The following is a 19,062-nucleotide window of genomic DNA, read 5'->3' as shown; positions in this document are numbered from 1 at the left end:
TAGAAGGTATACGAACGTGTGATGACAGACTTTGTAAGGGAGTTTGGAAATTGTTTGTTGTAGTAGGCATTCTATTCATGAGGTAAACAGCAAAAGAAACAGCATTATCCCAAAAACTAGCAGGTACCTTCTCAAATAATAGCGATCTAGTTATTTCCAGTAGATGTCTGTTCTTCCTCTCTGCCACACCATTCTGTTGCGGAGTTTCTACACATGAGATCTCATAGAGCCATTTTCTGAAGAAAAAAAAAACTTTGTAAGAAAAAACTTAATTCGAAAAATATCAGTTTCCAAGTCAATTTGCAGTTTTACTTTTGAAGTCTGCAATTGACATTGGGAACTCTCAAAAATCTAAAAATACACTATAATATACTGATATTTAGATTTTTCAAAGGCCGTAGAATGACTTGGAGGCCCTCTAAGAATAAAGCCACAGATTGATAAAAATATTATTAATAAAATTTTCTATGGTAGTAATAAAAATTTCAGTGGTGTTTTCCTTTTCTTTTTTTTAAATAGTATTAATAAATTTTTCAGTCCCCCTCTAATGTGCCAAAATCATGGCTGAATCGCTCCTCTATCCATTTCTCTCGCTGAGTCTCGCACAACAACGAATCGCGCAAGTTCTAAAATTTAACTTTTGTTAAAGTTTCTTGGTCTTGGTTGAATCGCCACTTTTTTTGAATTGTATCCCTCCCGCCCCTCTCTGCATTTATGATTTATGTGATGTTGGTATAAACTCAAAAAGGGTTATCTCCACTATCTAAAAAAGTAATTTTGCATCAAGAGCCCTAAGCTTCAATTTCTGTTAGAATCGCCAAACAATTTTGCATTAAGAAACATGTATAAACTGAAAGGGGATTTTTAATTTTTTATCATCAGAAACCAGCACACCTTCAAATTTAGCTTTTGCTAAAACCAGTACACATTAATTATTTTTTCCCAAAACTTTAAAATTAAGGGTGGTAATCATGTTTGTAAAGGCAATAACATCAATGATTCAGCACCAGCACCAGCACCAATAAATTAGCTTGCTAGTTTAACACAACCATTTGTTACTCTCAAGCAAGTTTCTTTCAGTTACATATTATAATTGAAATATGGAGGTTTCTTCCGATCAGTCGAGAACACTTGTAGGAAAATTATATTATTTTGGCTCTCAAAAAAGCATCTATGTGGATAGTTACTCATACAACTTGAATGAACTAATTTGAGGAGGTGATGAAACATTATCCTTAAATCTTTCCTCATTTACCACATGTCTTTTACAGTGTCTAAATTTATAGGATACCAGTTGACAATTCTACTAGCTAACTAAAAATTATTTTGAAACTAAAATGAGCAGATGCAACAAGAGCTACGTGCAATAGGGAGTAGCTTGCCCTGGTGGCTGGTAAAATACTAAATCCCTTTTGATCTCATTGAGTATTCCTTTATTAGCTTTGAAAATGCAGAATCCTCTCTTTCTAGAAGCTTTGATGGTGTGTCATATTCCAGTACTTTTCCTGAAAAACCATAGCACATAATTTTAGCCACATAAGCACGTTCAACCAATATCTAGGATCAGGTGAAAACCGGCTTTTGGTCTAGTGGCAAAGACAATACTCTCTATGTGGGAGGTTGCAGTTCGAAACCCGGATGGAAAATTCTTTGTGGACATTAAATAGTTCAATGGTTTCATCTATTGACCTCTATATGAGATAGGCTAATGTGCTTTCGGTAGCATATATGGACCGAAATACACACGGTCCAAATTTGAAATTTCAAAATCTAAATAGTCGATTTGAACCGTTCATCTTGTTCTCCATATCAATATGTACTTGGAGACCAAATTTTATATTTTCCTGAATTTTTTTACTATTTATTAAGCCACTTTGAAAATTGCTGATCCAACAGTGGCTTAACAAAACAGTAAAACCGTTGGATCAGTGATTTTCAAAGTAGCTTAATAATAGTAAACAAATTCAGAAAAATGTAAAATTTGGTTTCCAAGCACATATTAATATGGAGAACAAGATGAACGGTTCAGATCGACTTTTTGAATTTTAAAATTTCAAATTTGGACCGTGTGTATTTCGGACCATATGCTACCGAAAGCATATTAGCCTATCTATATATATATATATCTAAGCGAATTTTGTCATATATGTACATGTATCTTCACACAACTTCAAAAAACACAGGCATAGAAATAGAATTGCTTTACTTGAGAAGTTAGTATTTTCTTTTTGTTTTTCGTATTACCATCACTTAGAACGAGAATGAGGTCGCTGTCTATGACGGTATGAATCCTATGAGCAACTGTGAGAACCGTACAGTCGCTAAACTCCTTGCGAATCGTCTCCTGTATGATTTTGTCGGTGGCTGAGTCAACGGAAGCCGTTGCTTCGTCAAGAACCAGAATGTTGCTGCGCTTCAACAAAACTCTTCCCAGGCAGAACAGCTGCCTCTGGCCCACACTCCAGTTCTCTCCATTCTCCACAACTGTAGTAAACAAAATTTACATGTAAGTGTACCTGCATGTAGTTTGATATTGTAAAAGAACCTTTTAATATTCTTGCTTTTTTTTGTAGGGAAAATAGTTGTTTTCTAAACTTATTAACCGGGTAATACTCTGATTTGACAATTTTTTTAAATGAAAGAAGGTGTGTGATACCAGTAGCTTCTGAATGTCAGTGCATTAAGGTCGAGTTAGGGTGAAGATTACGCATATAATAAATTAACATACATCTCATCAAAAGTTGCAGGAATTTTGAAAATTGGCCTATATGTGTAATACTAAGCCTAATTACACTTTTATCCCAAGCAAATCATGGGATATTGCAGACCTTTTCTGAACCCTGATCTCGATACCTAAATTAGAGCTATAAAATGTATCTAAGGAATCCTCAACTAAACAAAAGAAGAACAAAAGGAAATCAACAAAATATAAAACAACATAGTAAAAGAATTTAAATTTGAGACCAGCAAATACAGCAGGTATAGCTAAAGGTATCTCCTTTATTAAAATTTGTAATAACGAAATATATCTATTTATTGGAATTAAAGTTCTTACCTGAGGAGTCCAGCTTCTTTTCACATCCACGTATCAAGTCCCCAAGCTGACACTTGTCAAGCACCTATGATATTGCAACATAGTCACATTTGTGTACTCATAATTATAGCTTTAAATATATAAATTCATCACAGTTTACCTCCCATATCTCTTCATCTGTGTATTCGTTCAGTGGGTCAAGATTTCTTCTTACTGTTCCCTCGAACAATGTCGGTTCTTGTGGAATAATGCTAAGTCGAGATCTCAAATCATGTAACCCAATCTTGCAAATATCCACATTATCAATTTCAATTGTACCTTGTCTTGGTTCTACTATCCGGAAAAGTGCTTGTATAAAGGTTGATTTGCCGCAGCCAGTGCGGCCAACTATACCTACTTTTTTCCTTCCTGGCACTACACATGTCACACCTCTTAGCACCGATGGTAGGTGCTCTGCATACCTTACCTATAAAAGTGAATAATTTAGTAATTAATTTAACAAATTATGATAACTAGCCCAAAAGGCACCCTCAGAAGACTAGAAACCTCTTGTATTCAAACAATATAGTACATGTAAACAAGGTAAATGGAAACAGTATTACAAATCAAATTACGTTGGGTCAAGCAAGGTACCTTATTGGAGATCTATCCTTTATAAGGATATGGGGCATTTAAAATTGTGAAATTAAATTAATAAAAAAAGTATGTAGGGTCATTTTAGCTCTAGTAAGATATCTCTTAAGTTTGTGCAAAAAGGAAACCAGTGCAAATTAATCAGCCAGCAGACATATCTCCCTCAAAATATGATACACAATGTAAAGAAAAAAAAATGCAAGGCACAAATTTTTTGTTTACCTCCAAGTTATTTATATGAATTGTTCCATTTTCAGGCCATTTGTTTGGTGGCCTGCAGTCTTCAATTAGCAAAGGAGCTTCACTTGGTATATGCGAGTACTGTAGTATTCTCTCAACTGATATCATTTTATTTTCAGCGTTGCATATGTTCCATATTACTGTTGATAGTTGTGAATTGAGACTTAGTGCATAAGTTGCTGCAAGCCCTGCAATGCCTGTATAATAATATATATCGGATAACAATATATTAGAAAGTTGACATGATATTAATTTTGAACATTTATACATTCATGTAAATATTAATTTTGGAACATTTATAAAACAAGGAATGATCCTGAAGGAAACTGTTGAGATTTGTATGTTTATGCATTTATAGAAGTTATAGGGACCTTTTAGTAAGAAAAGGAATATAGAACATTGTAAGGACTTGAATGTAAGATTGGTGCATATATATGCCCAATGTGAACAATGAAGATATACAATTCATTTTTCTGAAATTCCACTCGGTATCAAGTTAGGGTTTCTGGCCGTTTTTTTTCTTTCCCGTTTTTACTGTAGCTGTTGCCACAGAACCGATCCGCCAAGCAAGCAAGGAGGTCCGCCCCGCCAGTCAGCCGGTGACGACCGCCTGAGCTCCGCCGCACCTGGAGGCGGGTCGCCTGACCCCGCTCAGTGATGGTCGAGCTCAGGGGCGAGTCCAATGTACAACAGGGGTAGGCACTTCCCTACCCCTGGAATTTTTTTTTTTTTTTTTGGACTGGGCTTATGTTTTGGGCTTGCCTACCCCAGGAGTGAAATTCTACCTACCCAGGCCCAGAACCATCTCTTACGTGAAGGAAAAGAATGTCTCTGCGTGAAGAAAAGAAGAAGGGGAGTCGCGTCTGTCTGTCGCGAAGGGAAAGGAGGCCGGGCTCCGTCGGCCGTTGCGCGTCTCTCCTGCGTGAAAGAAAAGCTGCGCGTCTTCTCTCCTTCGCTCAGCGTGTGCGCACCGGCACCGCGCATCTTCTCTCCTGCCGTCCTGACTCCTGTGCGCCTCAGCTTTTCCTTCTCTCAGCGCCAAAACCTAATTCCTTCGCCTCAACTTTAATTGCAAAGGTTAGTTGATTTAACACTTTTATAGCAGATCTGATTGACTTGATTTAACAATCTGACATCGCCAAACAATTATGGGAAAATAAACTTATACTAAAAGCATCCATTAATTGGTTTTGGTTAATTTTACAATATATCAGATTGGTCAATTTTACAATACAGCTTTAATTGGTCAATTTTCTGCAAAGCATCAATTAATTGGTCAATTAATTTGGCAATTGGTTGTATGTATAGCTTGGTCAATTAATTTGATAGGGATTTGTTTCTGCAAAGTTTAGTGCTTTCTATTTTGTATAATGTTGAATTGCTGATAGGTATTTGTATAGGCATTTGTTTCTGATAGGTTTTTGTATAGCTTGGTCAACTAATATATTGTATATTTGTATAATGCTTTCTATTTTGTAGTACTGCACATGGCTAAGTTAAATTAACTACATTATAATGCATGCTTTGAGTGGTTGATTTGGTACATTAAAACTAATAAATTTTGTATGTCATGCTTAGACCCGAGTAACTCTTTTTCATCATTTAATAAAGATAGGTTGGTTCAATTAGCTCGATTCTATCTCTCTGATTTCAACCAATATGAACTTGTTGTCCTAGATGGTCAATTGGAGAATTATCGCATGGATATGCGAAGTGATGATGATTTTTTGGAGTTAAAGGGCATAGTTGAACTTTCTAAAAAAATGGTGGAAAAGAGGAGGCACAATGTTTATCCATTAGTTTACAAATTAGTGAAATTAGCATTGATATTGCCGGTAGCTACGGCTAGTGTTGAAAGGATATTTTTGGCGATGAATTATGTGAAAAACCGAGTAAGGAATTCAATGGGAGATCAATTCTTGAATGATTGTTTGGTTACTTACGTTGAGAGTGAGTTATTTGATGAGGTAGTTGATGAACGGATTATGCAACGATGGCAAAATATGAGTAACCGTAGAGGAAAGCTCCCTCCATTGACTTGATTTTGTAGCGTTAATATATTTCATCTTTTTTTTTATATGTAAAATAATATTTGTTATAAACTTTTGACTTAGTTGAAACCTTTGATGTTCATTTATGTTAAAATTTTTTTTACAATTATTTTATAGTTTTTCTTGCCTACCTTAGATTGAATTCCTAGACTCGCCACTGGTCGAGCTCCGCTCCTGACTGGCCAGCCCGTTTTTTACTGTTTTGTCTTTTTTTTGGGTTGATCCGTTAGTTAGATGGAGTTTGGTTGATATTATTGTTTTGTCGTTTTTTTTTGTAAGTTAGATCTGTCACTAGATCTGTTACTGTTTTTAGTCCCCTAAAAAAAAACAAAAAAAAAATAAAGAAGAAGAAAAGAAAAACAGCAACAGCTACGTTTTTTGGTTTTCTCTTCTTTCTAGCCGGCTAACCAAGGTAGATTGGGTCTTTGTTGAGTGATTGGGCTGGCGTGGGGGGTCTATACCCCACGATACCCGAGAAACGGGATTTGATTAAGGTTGATCGTTTTTTTTCTTGACTCGAATCTTGATGCGCTAGATCAAGATCGGATCAAGAGAGGGAGATGTGGATCTAAATCGGGTAGAGAACTCGATTTTGTAAAAGTGATTCGGACTTAGAACAACAATACGTGAGGCGTATATCTGAGTCGGATCGATGTCGGAAGAGGTCAAGGAGAGGGATCCGTTTGCTGAGGCTATTGCGAAGCTGACTGCGAAGGATGTCTCCTGCCATGATGACTCACATGATGCGAGAGTTTGGCAAATCTGGTTTGGGCCAAGCTCCCGCAGCTCCTGCAGCTCCTGTAGTTCCTGTTGAGCCGAGACAGCATAGGTTGGATCTTCCGCCTATTGATACGAAACTCGATGGGCCAGAGAAGTATCTGAGCTGGTCACGTCGAGTGAGGTACACTCTAGCAGGAAAGAATCTAGAGGGGTACTTGACTGGGGACAAGGCAGAGCCAATGGAGGATGCACTAGGTAGAGATGAGTGGAAGGCCACTCACATGCAGGTGTACATCTGGCTTTTGAGCTCGTTGCCTTCGTCTATTGCAGACACTGTGGATGGCTTGGAAAAGGTACATGAAGTCTGGGACAAGTTGAAAAGAACTTATGATGGTGTGGGAAATATCATGAGGGTGTACCAGATCAAGGGGGAGATCTCGGATGTGGTACAATGGGCGAAGACCGTGCAGGAATATGCCATAGAGCTGGAGCGCTTATGGTTAGAGCATGATCACTACAGGGTCCGACCATGTTGCTCACACCCTACGTGTTCTGAGAGAGAGACATCCATGGAGGATAGGACTATGTTGTTCCTCAAGCATCTGGCGCCAGCATTTGAGCAGAAGGTGGCTATGTTACTGAGCAGGAACAGGATTCCCTCACTTGCGGAGGCAGTCTCAGCCATGATACAAGAGGAAAGCCGAATGAGACTACAGGCTGGAGCAGGAGGACTTCCAGGAGTGAAGTCAGCACTAGTGGTCTCCAACTCAGGTAACACAGGGTACAGAGGCGAGACTCGACAGTGCTACAACTGTGATGAGGTAGGTCACCTGAAGCAGGCTTGCCCTAAGCCACCAAAGGAGAGAGACACATGTGGGAGGGGGCAGTTTGGGAGTCTTGGTCGCGGCCGTGGAGGTCGGAGAGGTGGAAGAGGAGGCAACCGAGCACATCTGATGGTTGCAGAGGAGGAAGAAGAAGCCGGTTGGGAACTTACCGAGGAGGATCAGGCACTCGTGGAGGCCTATTCTCAGGGGCTCAGAAGCAAGCAGAAGTTGACATGTGATGGGAAGAGTGTGAGAGATGATGCGTCTACCTCTACTTCTTCCAGGGGTAACTTTGCTTCTCTTGCCCACACAGCTACAGGTACTCATGATACCTTTGCTCTAGCCTCTATACCCACCACGAGATCACCAGATTGGATAGTTGACTCTGGTGCATCTCGCCATGTGACTGGTGCTGTTGGGGAGTTTTCTTCCTATACTCGCCTAGCAGTCCCAGAGAGCATTCAGACTGCCGATGGTACGGCTCAGCCCGTAGTTGGTAAGGGTACCGTGAAATGTACCAACTCTTTGACTTTGTCTAATGTCTTGCATGCTCCTTCTTTTCCAGTGAATCTCTTATTCATAAGTGCCATTATATTACAACTAAACTGTGTTGTTGTGTTTGATATTCCTAAGGTGATCTTCCAAGAGAAGGGGACAGGCAGGCAGCTTGGGATTGACACTTGGGATAGCGAGCTGTGGTACATGGATAGAAAGGGTATGGACTCGGCCCTCTCATCTATAGTAGAGAGTGCTGAAGGAGTTGAAAGAAGTGTGGAGGACTTACTGCTGCTCCATCATAGGCGCTTAGGTCATCCTTCATTTCTTGTTTTGAGTAGGTTGTATCCGTCTTTATTTGAAAAGGCCAATAAAGGAACACTGGTGTGTGATGCATGTGAGTTAGGCAAACATACCAGGAGCTCTTATGCTAGCTCTGGTAGTAGAAGTTCTTGTGTTTTTAATTTGATTCACTCTGATGTATGGGGACCTTGTCCCACAACTACTGTGAATGGATTTAGATATTTTGTTTCTTTTATTGATTGTTTTTCTCGTGCGACTTGGATTTATTTGATGAAAAACAAGAGTGATGTGTTTGCTTGCTTCAAAGATTTTCACAAAGAGATGCAAACTCAATAAGGTGCAGTTGTGAAGGTATTGAGGTCTGACAATGGGACATAGTACACCAACAGGGCATTTGGAGAGTACTTGTCATCTCAGGGAATACAGCATCAAACCACGTGCCCGTACACACCAGAACAGAATGGGGTAGCAGAACAGAAGAATAGACATCTACTTGAGGTAACTCGGAGTATGATGATTTCGATGAAAGTTCCAAAGTACTTGTGGGGGCAAGCAGTTCTGACAGCAGCCTACTTGATTAATAGGGTACCCTCGCGGGTGCTAGATTGGAAGTCCCCGATGGAGATGCTGAAAGGTAAGAATGAAGATATTCTTCCTCTCAAAACCTTTGGCTGTGTGTGCTTTGTGCAAGACAACAGACCAAATGTCGGAAAATTGAATCCAAGGGCTGTGAAGTGTATCTTTGTTGGGTACTCGGGTACTCAAAAGGGGTATGTATGCTGGAGCCCTGTGGAGAAGAGACTATTTGTGAGTATGGATGTTACATTCCGAGAGCTCGAACCATACTACTCCTCAGATGACACATCACCCTTTGGAGACTCGCTCGATACAGGAGGTATGAGGCGAGAGGGGAAGAGTAGTAATGATGGTGAGAGAAGGTTGGTGAGTGTAGGTGGTATTGGTTGCCCAATTATTGAGAATTCGGCTGTAATTGAGCCAGAAAAGGAGGATTCAGTTGTGGTCGAGCCGAGAATTGAGAGGAATGAGTCCGAAGGTGGCAGAACTCAGGCTCAGGGGGAGTCGAGATACCGTGAAGTGTATGTTAGGAGAACAAAGCAGAATGAGGGAGCTGTGCCTACAGTATCACCTATGCCAAGTCCTTTGTCCCTGCCTACTCCGACTCTTGAGACACTTTCACCATCCACCTCAGACCTAGAATACACAGGTGATATGATTCCTCTCTCTACTCCTCCCACTCCCTTACCGGTAAGGCAGACTGTTCGCGAGAATGCGGACATTCCTCCTGACCGGTATGGTTTTCCACATGATATTGCCCAGTTTGTCTCTTACTCACACATATCACCTGTACATGGAGCATTCATTGCATCATTAGACACTGTCTCTATCCCTAAGTGTTGGCAGGTTGCTAAAGAAGATTCAAAATGGAAAGCAGCCATGCTAGAAGAGCTCAGTGCCCTCCGCAAGAACAAAACCTGGGAACTTGTGTCACTACCACCAGGCAAGAAGGCTGTCGGATGCAAGTGGGTTTTCACAGTAAAGCAGAATCCAGAGGGTCTGGTTGAGCGCTACAAGGCTCGGTTGGTAGCGAAGGGGTACAGTCAGACCTATGGCATTGACTATGATGAGACCTTTGCACCCGTGGCAAAGATGAGCACAGTGAGGACACTGGTCTCCATGGCAGTGAATGGTGGATGGCAGTTGCACCAACTCGATGTGAAGAATGCATTTCTTTATGGTGGTTTGTTGGAGGAGGTGTACATGGAGGTTCCATCAGGGTTTGGCTCAGACCAGACAGTAGGTAAGGTGTGTAGGCTCAAGAAGTCGCTCTATGGGTTGAAGCAATCCCCTCGGGCCTGGTTTGATAGGTTCAGGAAGGTTATGGTAGGTATGGGCTATCAGCAAATCAATGCTGACCACACGGTATTTTCTCGACAACATGGTGGTCACATTACCATGCTGGCTGTGTATGTCGATGATATGATCATTACCGGGGATGATGAAGGGGAGATTGCACAGTTGAAGGCAAGATTGGGGAAGGAGTTCGAGGTGAAGGATCTGGGACAGCTTAGGTACTTTATTGGGATTGAGGTGGCTCGTGGAGCAGAGGGGATTGTTCTATCCCAAAGAAAGTATGTCCTAGACTTGCTCACAGAGACAGGCATGTCAGGGTGCAGGCCTGCAATTTCTCCAATTGATATGAAGGCCAAGATAAGTGCAGAGGCAGGAGAACAGGTTGATCGTGAGAGGTACCAGAGACTAGTAGGCAGATTGATCTATTTGACACATACTCGTCCCGATATCTCATTTGCAGTGAGCGTGGTGAGCCGCTACATGCATGACCCTAGGAGGGACCACATGGACGCAGTGTATCACATTCTGAGGTACCTGAAGAGTGCACCGGGGAAGGGCTTAATTTTCAGGCAGAATGGGCACATGAACATTGAGGGTTATTGTGACTCTGACTGGGCCAGTTGCCAAGATGACAGAAGGTCCACATCTGGCTACTGCATGTTCGTAGGGGGCAACTTAGTCTCCTGGAAGAGCAAGAAGCAGCCGGTTGTTTCGAGATCGACGGCAGAAGCTGAGTACAGGGCTATGGCATTGGGAGTTGCTGAGATGCTGTGGCTGAAGAGGTTATTGGAAGAGCTCAAGGTGAATCACGGAGCTAAAATGAAGTTGTGGTGCGATAGTAAGTCAGCGATCAGCATTGTCAACAATCCTGTACAGCATGATAGAACCAAGCATGTGGAGATCGATAGGTTCTTCATAAAGGAAAAGCTGGAAAGCGGACTATTGGAGCTGAGTCATGTAGCTACTGGAGATCAAATAGTTGATTGTCTCACCAAAGGACTTAGCTCAATAATTTTAGTTAGGTTATGTGACAAGATGGATTTGATGGATATCTTTTGCCTATCTTGAGGGGGAGTATTGAGATTTCTATGTTTATGCATTTATAGAAGTTATAGGGACCTTTTAGTAAGAAAAGGAATATAGAACATTGTAAGGACTTGAATGTAAGATTGGTGCATATATATGCCCAATGTGAACAATGAAGATGTACAATTCATTTTTCTGAAATTCCACTAAAACTTTGAGAGGAAGTTCTCTCATAAAGATTATGATGACCAATATAGTTGATAGGTATTGTCACACAAAAATTAGTCCCACCTTTCACTGTCTAGTAGAAAATAAGAAATTTGGATGGTATATTCTTTTGAGCAAAAGAGAGCAGGAATACAGAAAACGAAAATGACAAAAACTGAAAGTAGTAATTCTGATTATAAAGTTATTGCATATGATCATCTTCAAGAGCATGTTAGTTGTAGGAATTAATGAAGAAAGATATTTTGAAATCTACTCAGTCTCAACCCCTTGTTAGCCAAGTATATGCACAGGTTGAAAAGTGCAGTCAAACTGGTATGATTACATAAAGAGCAATTAAAGACCAAAAGCCACTAGTAAATCACTATGCTAATGACATAGTTTATGAATTAAGTATAAATGAATGAGAACTCACTTGGATTTATGAAACCTTCTGGGAGGCTGACAAGGAGGAGGAGAGAGAAAGCAAATATGAAATTAGATAACACATTGAGCCTGAAAGAAAGCCATTCCATGGCCGATATATTATGAAACCAGGGTTCCGAGTGGCTATTAATGCGGCTTAAATTTGACTTTCTAAACCGATCCTCCTGGTTAAATGCCCTAATTGTAGCAGCTCCTGTGAGTGACTCGGCAAAATGATGAAGAATTGGGGCTCGCTGAATTTCTGATAGGCGGGCCAGCTCTCGTGCTGTTGGGATGTAGTACTTCTGCAATAGTGTAGTCATTATTTAACTTAAGAAGGATGAATACTTAATTTGGCAGTGCAATCGTGTAACACTCTGTTTGTTTGTCTGTGCAAGAAAGAGAAAGAAAGATCTTACTTGATACCAGAGGCAGATAAATGTTACAGGAACAAATATGGCAAATACCGGCCATGCAATTTGCGACATAACCACAATTGTTGCCGTGATTTGTATGATCGCAAAAGCACACCATCCTAGCTTGCCCGCAATTTCCATATCTAGCACACTCTGGTCATTTGATGCCTATTGATGACAAGAACAAATAATTGAAGATCTACTTGATTTGTTCAACTGTAAATTGGAGCCTAATGGGAATAAATTGAAGCCTATATCTAATTGAAGGATAATTTATCAGTGCTTGTCCCTGTCAGGTTCTCCTAAATTTTTCTTCTGAATTTGATTTCTGGTGACTAATTTCAAAATAAGTAAATCGCAATATGATTATGGACTAATAGGACAACTGAGAGTTAACTGAGGCGAGTTAAGGCAAATTAAGGCTAACTGAAGGATTTATGATTAGTTGAGTCTGCATTAGTCATACATGGAAATAATACTGTTAAATAGAAATAATCAATAATGCAACTCTTTATTGTCTAATAATGAACCAAAGTAACTCAACAACTAACCCGATTTAATATCCTTCCTGTTGGAGTAGAGTCAAAGAAGAGCATGGGTGCACGAAAGATGCTATGAAGCATGTTCTTGAAGAATTTCTCTGATGTATGAAGCCCTAACGAAAAAACGAACAATGCCCTTGCAAGCATGCCCAGTGAACTCCCAAAGGATAGAAGTGTGTACACCAAGAAGAGCATCCCCATGCCCACCGCTGGTTTAGCTGCAGTTGTGGCTGGAGACGCCCATGAAATCCAGTAGTAGCTCGCCACCTGTGCGCATATACAGAAATTTAATTTAACAAACGTGCACTACAGAACAAGATGCAGAAATTCCTCCCAGTACCAACCAACAGAGCTTGTTAACTTACAAACTCAACTACAGTACTAATATTGAACCAAACTCATTCAGTTAATTATGAGTTAACTACTGGTAAATGTGCCAATGCCAAAGTAGAGCAATTAAGTTCTGAGAATCAGTAGACCAATTTTTGTGCAGTACAAAGGTCATTGAGAAGTACATTACTTTCGGCTAAAAAGTCATGCGTAGCCATATATCACTGTTTTTCCTTTTTTGCCATTTCTCTGGTATTAAGGGTAGCAGAATCGCTATTGAAGATTATGCAAGAATTGGAGACACAATAGCTAGAGACACTTAGCAGCGTATGCCATATGCAATCTTTTCAATATCAACTTCCAAGATTACAATATCAATTATATTAATATCCAATCAATTTGGATCAATTTGTTGGATTAAAATTTTGTGTAATAAGGAAGCCCAACGACTAGTAGAATAATTAGGAAATCTTCACAATGACTAATTATTCTATATTATAAACCCTTGTAAGCAATGTAATGCTCAATTCAACCAATGAAATATTTCATCTTCAAATTCCATCTCAAAATTTAATAATCTCACTGGCACACAATCCATACCTGCAGTGACTGGTACAAAATTTGCACCAAAATTATGACCGGGACCAGGGCACCGCCTTTAACAGCTGTCATATACGTCCAATAGACCTGTTTACCTATGGCGCCTTTCTCTCTCTCTTCCTCCTGTGTAAGCCTCCCTTTCTGGGTGTTGTCCTGAGAAAGGTCATGCAGTGACTCTTGCTTGCTTTTGCTTTCAGATCGGTCGGTGGTGCTCTTAGAGTTGCATTCTGGAGGCATTGATGAAAGCCTGCTTGAACTTTCTGCATTTAGGATGGATCCTAGAGCTTGGCTATGCGCACCAACCAAGGACTCAAACCCTATGTTTTGCTGAAGTAGATCTTTGAAGTTTCCTGCTTGTGCAATCTTTCCATCTTGCGTTACCTATTGTGCACATATGTGGTAAATCTATTCTCAATGTAAAAATGAATGTAATCACCATGCAACAGGTAGCAAACTGAAAGGCCAAACTGTTGTCATAGCTGCTTTTGGAACTCGACTATTTGAACTAATTAAGTTAGTATTCTTTTCTTCTAACACTGTTTACATATTTTGACTAAATCACAAATGATTTTTTATTACCCCTTTGGTGGATCTGTTGTACAGAGTTAGAATAAGACCGTCTGGTAGAGGTTACTATGCTGCAAATGTAATGCTTAGACCAGGGTTATATGCAAATATAATGCAATATTTACATTTGAGGTAGCAAAATTCACATATTACATTGTTGAAAGAAAACCCTAAAAAAACATTGCTGAAAGAGCACTTAGTCTATATAATCTTACAAGGATCAGGTCAGCAGCTGGAAGAAGTTCAACTTGATGAGTGACATAAAGTATTGTTTTTTCCTTGAGAATGCCCATCAGGCAATCCTGCATTAAACAGTAAAACCAAATATTATATTATAAAGGACATTAAATGTCATGGTATTCACATAAATTGGAAATATCTTATCTTAATATAGTTTTTTGTATAACAAAATATATATAAATAAGCCTTATTAAATGCAAAACTTGATACATAGATTGAATGGAATATTTACTTTAAATAGTTGGCTTCCCGTGTGAGCATCCACAGCACTAAAAGGGTCATCAAGTATATAGATGTCAGAATCCTGATAAACTGCTCGAGCAATTTGAATCCTCTGCTTTTGGCCTCCACTTATGTTAATACCTCTCTCTCCAATTTCTGTCAAGTCACCATTGGCGAATAAATCTAAATCCTTCCTTAAGGCGCATGCTTCTATGGTAATTTCATACTTCTCCCTCTCATACGGTTTTCCAAAGAGGATATTTTCCCTTACATTGCCTGACAAAATCCATGGTGTCTGTGGTACGTAAGCTTTGGTTCCTCTTACCATTACAACCCCGCTCAATTTTGGAATTTCACCAAGTATGCATGACAATAGACTAGACTTGCCTGAGCCAACAGCCCCACAAATAGCCACTTTCATGCCTTTACAAACCTTCAATTGTATTTCCATCAGTGTTGGTACTTTTGACTCCTCATCCCAACTAAATTCACCATCCTTAATCTCAATCTCATATTCTGACTTGTCTTTTGCCATTATCTCAACCCCATTTGAGTCTAGTTCTTTTTCTTGGAGATATGAGGCAATCCGATCACCTGAAACCTTCCCTTGAGCAAGCACTGAAAGCAAATCAGGCAGACTATAAATTGGTTCTTGTAGCATTCGGAAGGTGGCCAATGCAGCCAAAACCCTACCGGCAGTAAGAGGAACCCCCATCAATATACATGACCCAAATGTAATGGCTGAAATAAATGTTGGTGAACCCCAAAATATAAAGCTAATAATAGCTCCGATTCGTACTGACTTCCAGAGCCAACCACATTCAACTCCTCTCAATTCTTCCAATTTATTAAGGTACTGAGTGTCCCAAGTTTGCAGTTTCAAAATCCTCATGCTTTTTAGAACCTCGCTTGTAGCTTTCATTCTAGCATCCTTAGATGCCATAATTTTCATATGCAAACTCTTAAGGATGCGAGTTAAGGGTATATTTAAAGCCATAATAGCAAGTGTGGCTGCAAGACCAGCAAATGCCCCCATGCCAAGATTTTGGTGAAGAACAAAGATAGCCAGTGGCACTTGTACTGGTAACATCCAAACAATATTTGCATACCATACAACATCCGTTACTTTCTGTACATCGACACTCATATAGTTTATGATCTCCCCACTAGTGTGAGCTTGCTTAGACCGGCTAGACAAACGAAGCCCCTTTTGGTAAATATGGGATATTAAAGCGCCTCTAACCCGCATTCCTAATTGTCGTGCACCAAAAATCCACTGCCTTTGAAATATCGTTTCTAGAACTTTTGCACTGAGGAATGCAATAGCTAGTACATACCCTCTTCTCAATCCATTCTTTCTCTCTCCACCTAAAAAACTAACAAGCTGGTCGATTAAAGATGGCCCCACATAAGAGGCACTTGCACTTGCAACCGCAAAAAATGCATTTATCATCACCTTTCTTCCAACAAATAGAAAGATGGCTTTGTAGACTGCAGAGGTACTTAACCCCTGCCTCTCTTTCACACTATTCAGAATGTTAGCAAAGGAGCTTGATACAAACTCAGAGGCATCTTTTTCATATAGTTCAGGTACATCATCCCTTTCTAGAGGCTTCTTGTATCCTTTTGCAAATAGGGGGCTCATCCAAGAGAAAGTTACCAATTGAATGAGACTAGCATTTCCATAAAGAGATTTTTTTTTATTTTCCCTGTTCTCTTCAACTGAACTAGTTAGAAGAGGTTGCATCATCTCATTTTGTACCAAAGTGATCCCAGTTTTTCCTTTGATTGAAATGGAAAATAGATAGGTGGAAGAAAGTGCCATTATTATGTTGGCACATTCTCGCACTCCAATAGAATATTTCTCGACGAGTATCTGGTGTATATCAAAAGACAGAGAGATAATAGCCTGGAAAAAGTTGCATGTCCACCATGCTCTAATAATTGGTGTGATTTGGGTACATTTCAAGTGCTGAAATTTGAATGTAATCATAGATAAATATACCCATGATATTGATTGTAGAGCTTCAGATATAACCGAAAATTGGTACCAGCAGCCGGTTTGGTCAAATTGTAGTATTAGCAGTGTGATTTTCAGGATGTGGGATGCTAACACTATCAAGCAGCAAGCTTTGATTGCTTGGTAAGCCAAACTGGAACTTAATTCTGAAAAATTATTGTTTGAGTTGGAATTTCTGCATTCTATGGTTTGGGGTCTCTCTGATTTTTTTCTGATCTTCTTAAGTAGAAAATCAACCATAATAGTTGTGATAAAAATGAGGTGGATGAAAGCAAAAAGACTATTCCAGAAAAAAGGTGAAGAAATTGTCGACCATCCTTCCCAAATTTGGGAAAATTGGAGGCCTGCAGTGCAGTTCAATGATAAAACATATTAGACTGATGCCTTGCTTTTGTCTATATGGGGTAATTATTCTTATACAATACAATTTGTGGGAAATATTTATGTTTCCTCTGTGTAGTAAATTGTATATATATCTTCTTTAGATGTCATTTTTGAGAATTGAACAAATTGAACATGTGTCCTCTTGAAAGAGACGAGAGTTCATGCCACTGCACTAAGTCCGCAGTTCTTTTATTCACCTTTTATTATTGCAACAAAATTGTTATTATATAGAAAAAAAAATATAGTATACAATTGTCCTTTTGTTGTAATATAGAAACTGTTAATCATGTACTTGTGACATGTTCTCATGTAATTCAAATGTGGGATTGGATAAGGGGTGAAAACAGAGCGGATAGGGGTAAAACCATATCTATATTTCTTTTTAATTTTTTTAATATGAATATAGATCAAATATTAAACGGATACGAATCAGGTCAAATATTTATTAAAAATATATAAAATATTATTAAAAATACTGTAGCTCATAATATTCATTTAATTATAATGTTGAATAACATATTTTTTTCATAATATATATTAAACTATATGGTATATATCTATTATTCGGATACAGATAATGAAACGTAAAATTATATATGTATCCATATCCACACAAATATCGGATATCAACATTTAATTTTTCGAATACATATCGGATTTTATCCACACCGTTTTCACCCCTAGATTGGATTGCTGCTTTTAATGGGTTTTATTTCAATTGTTCATCTATTAAGGATTTGTCGTTCCTAAATGGAAGTATTCCTTTGAAAGACAAATTGTTATTAGAACTAATAAGTGGGGTTTGTGTTATGGATGATATGGTTAGAAAGGTATAACTTATGCTTTAAAGATTCTGCAATCAAACCTATCCAAAATATAGCAGCAAAAATAACAAGCTTAGCATCTTTTTGGTGTACATGTAAAGATGATAAAACCTTTTTTAAACTGACTCTTGTCTTGCCTAATGAAATAATGATTTTTTGGATTTAATTAGTATCGAGTTTAGATGACAGATATAGAGGAGCATGAGGCAGTGAAGCAACAACTTGAGTGTGGACACGTCATCATAACTAAAGATAGATAAACAATCCTTTTTTGTTATGTGATATTTTGGGTTCTAGGAAATTTTGTTGATGCTCTCTATATTTCTTGTATTTTGATGGGTTAGATATCAGTTTTTTGTAAGAACTGTAATTTTTACTTTCGCAAGGTTCTATTTGTAAAAACTGATAGTTTGTACTTTAGGGGTGTTCAAACGGTCGGTTCAGTTGAAACCGAACTAAAATAACCAAACGAAACTTTTTTCGGTTTTCAAAAATAGAACCGAACCGAACTAATTAAATTTATAAACCGATTAAGAACTGAATCAAACAAATCGAAGTAAATTTCAGTTTGTGCAGTTTGAACCGAAGTATACCTATTAGTGCCATTATTAATGAAAATTAAACATGTTCATACATAACTTGTTCAATTTCATACAAAATATACAAATGTTTTGAAATATTTAAACTAAAATGAAAGAAAAGAAGCAATACTTGAACCAAATAAAATATAAATCATACTTGAACCAATATAATTTGATCGGTTCGGTTTAGTCGGTTTTGAAAAATCTAAACCGAACCGAACCATTTAAACCGAATAATTCAAAAATTCAACCGAACCGATCCATTTAAACCGAAAAACCGAACCATTTACACCGATATTTTTTGGTTCAATTAAAAACCGAACAAACCGAACCGTTTGAACACCCCTAACTCTGTACCAGATATTTGATACGTAGTTTGTCCTTACTTTTTATTTCGTACAAATCGGTGGTTTTCCAACTTCTATAAAAAAAACAAAGAAAAATTATGTACGACATATTATTTCTTATTGGAAGAAAATTTGAATACGGCTTATTTGGAGATATTTCT

The 19,062-nt window shown here is 38.7% G+C and overlaps 2 protein-coding genes across 2 annotated transcripts; one reads left to right on the top strand and one right to left on the bottom strand.

Moving 5' to 3' along the window:
- Positions 1-1,119: 1,119 nt before the first annotated feature.
- On the bottom strand, positions 1,120-17,104 carry LOC144558846 (putative ABC transporter C family member 15). Its single transcript, XM_078307747.1, has 11 exons — positions 14,756-17,104; positions 14,499-14,585; positions 13,717-14,097; positions 12,796-13,053; positions 12,248-12,412; positions 11,839-12,133; positions 3,890-4,104; positions 3,195-3,500; positions 3,056-3,119; positions 2,245-2,484; positions 1,120-1,505 (listed from the first exon to the last, which is right to left on the bottom strand). The coding sequence occupies exons 1-11, from the start codon at positions 17,003-17,005 to the stop codon at positions 1,402-1,404; spliced, it is 4,365 nt and encodes a 1,454-aa protein (XP_078163873.1). The 5' UTR covers positions 17,006-17,104; the 3' UTR covers positions 1,120-1,401.
- LOC144557937 (uncharacterized) lies at positions 6,675-8,371 on the top strand. Its single transcript, XM_078306608.1, has 2 exons — positions 6,675-7,998; positions 8,136-8,371. Exons 1-2 carry the CDS (start codon positions 6,675-6,677, stop codon positions 8,177-8,179), a joined length of 1,368 nt encoding a protein of 455 aa, XP_078162734.1. The 3' UTR covers positions 8,180-8,371.
- Positions 17,105-19,062: the final 1,958 nt, after the last annotated feature.

Source organism: Carex rostrata, chromosome 8 (genome assembly GCF_964058835.1).
Source record: "Carex rostrata chromosome 8, lpCarRost1.2, whole genome shotgun sequence".
Taxonomy (NCBI): Eukaryota; Viridiplantae; Streptophyta; class Magnoliopsida; order Poales; family Cyperaceae; genus Carex; species Carex rostrata.
The sequence above is the reverse complement of the archived record's forward strand: the minus strand, read 5'-3'. Positions and strand labels throughout refer to the sequence as shown.

Excerpts from the sequence above, each read along its gene's own strand:
- LOC144557937 (XM_078306608.1), top strand. The coding sequence starts at position 6,675 with ATGTCTCCTGCCATGATGACTCACATGATGCGAGAGTTTGGCAAATCT. Across the intron at positions 7,999-8,135 it reads TACGGCTCAGCCCGTAGTTG|GTGATCTTCCAAGAGAAGGG; the intron begins GTAAGGGTACCG and ends GATATTCCTAAG.
- LOC144558846 (XM_078307747.1), bottom strand. The coding sequence starts at position 17,005 with ATGGTTGATTTTCTACTTAAGAAGATCAGAAAAAAATCAGAGAGACCC. Across the intron at positions 14,586-14,755 it reads CGGGAAGCCAACTATTTAAA|GATTGCCTGATGGGCATTCT; the intron begins GTAAATATTCCA and ends TGTTTAATGCAG. Across the intron at positions 12,413-12,795 it reads CAGGAAGGATATTAAATCGG|GCATCAAATGACCAGAGTGT; the intron begins GTTAGTTGTTGA and ends TGTCATCAATAG.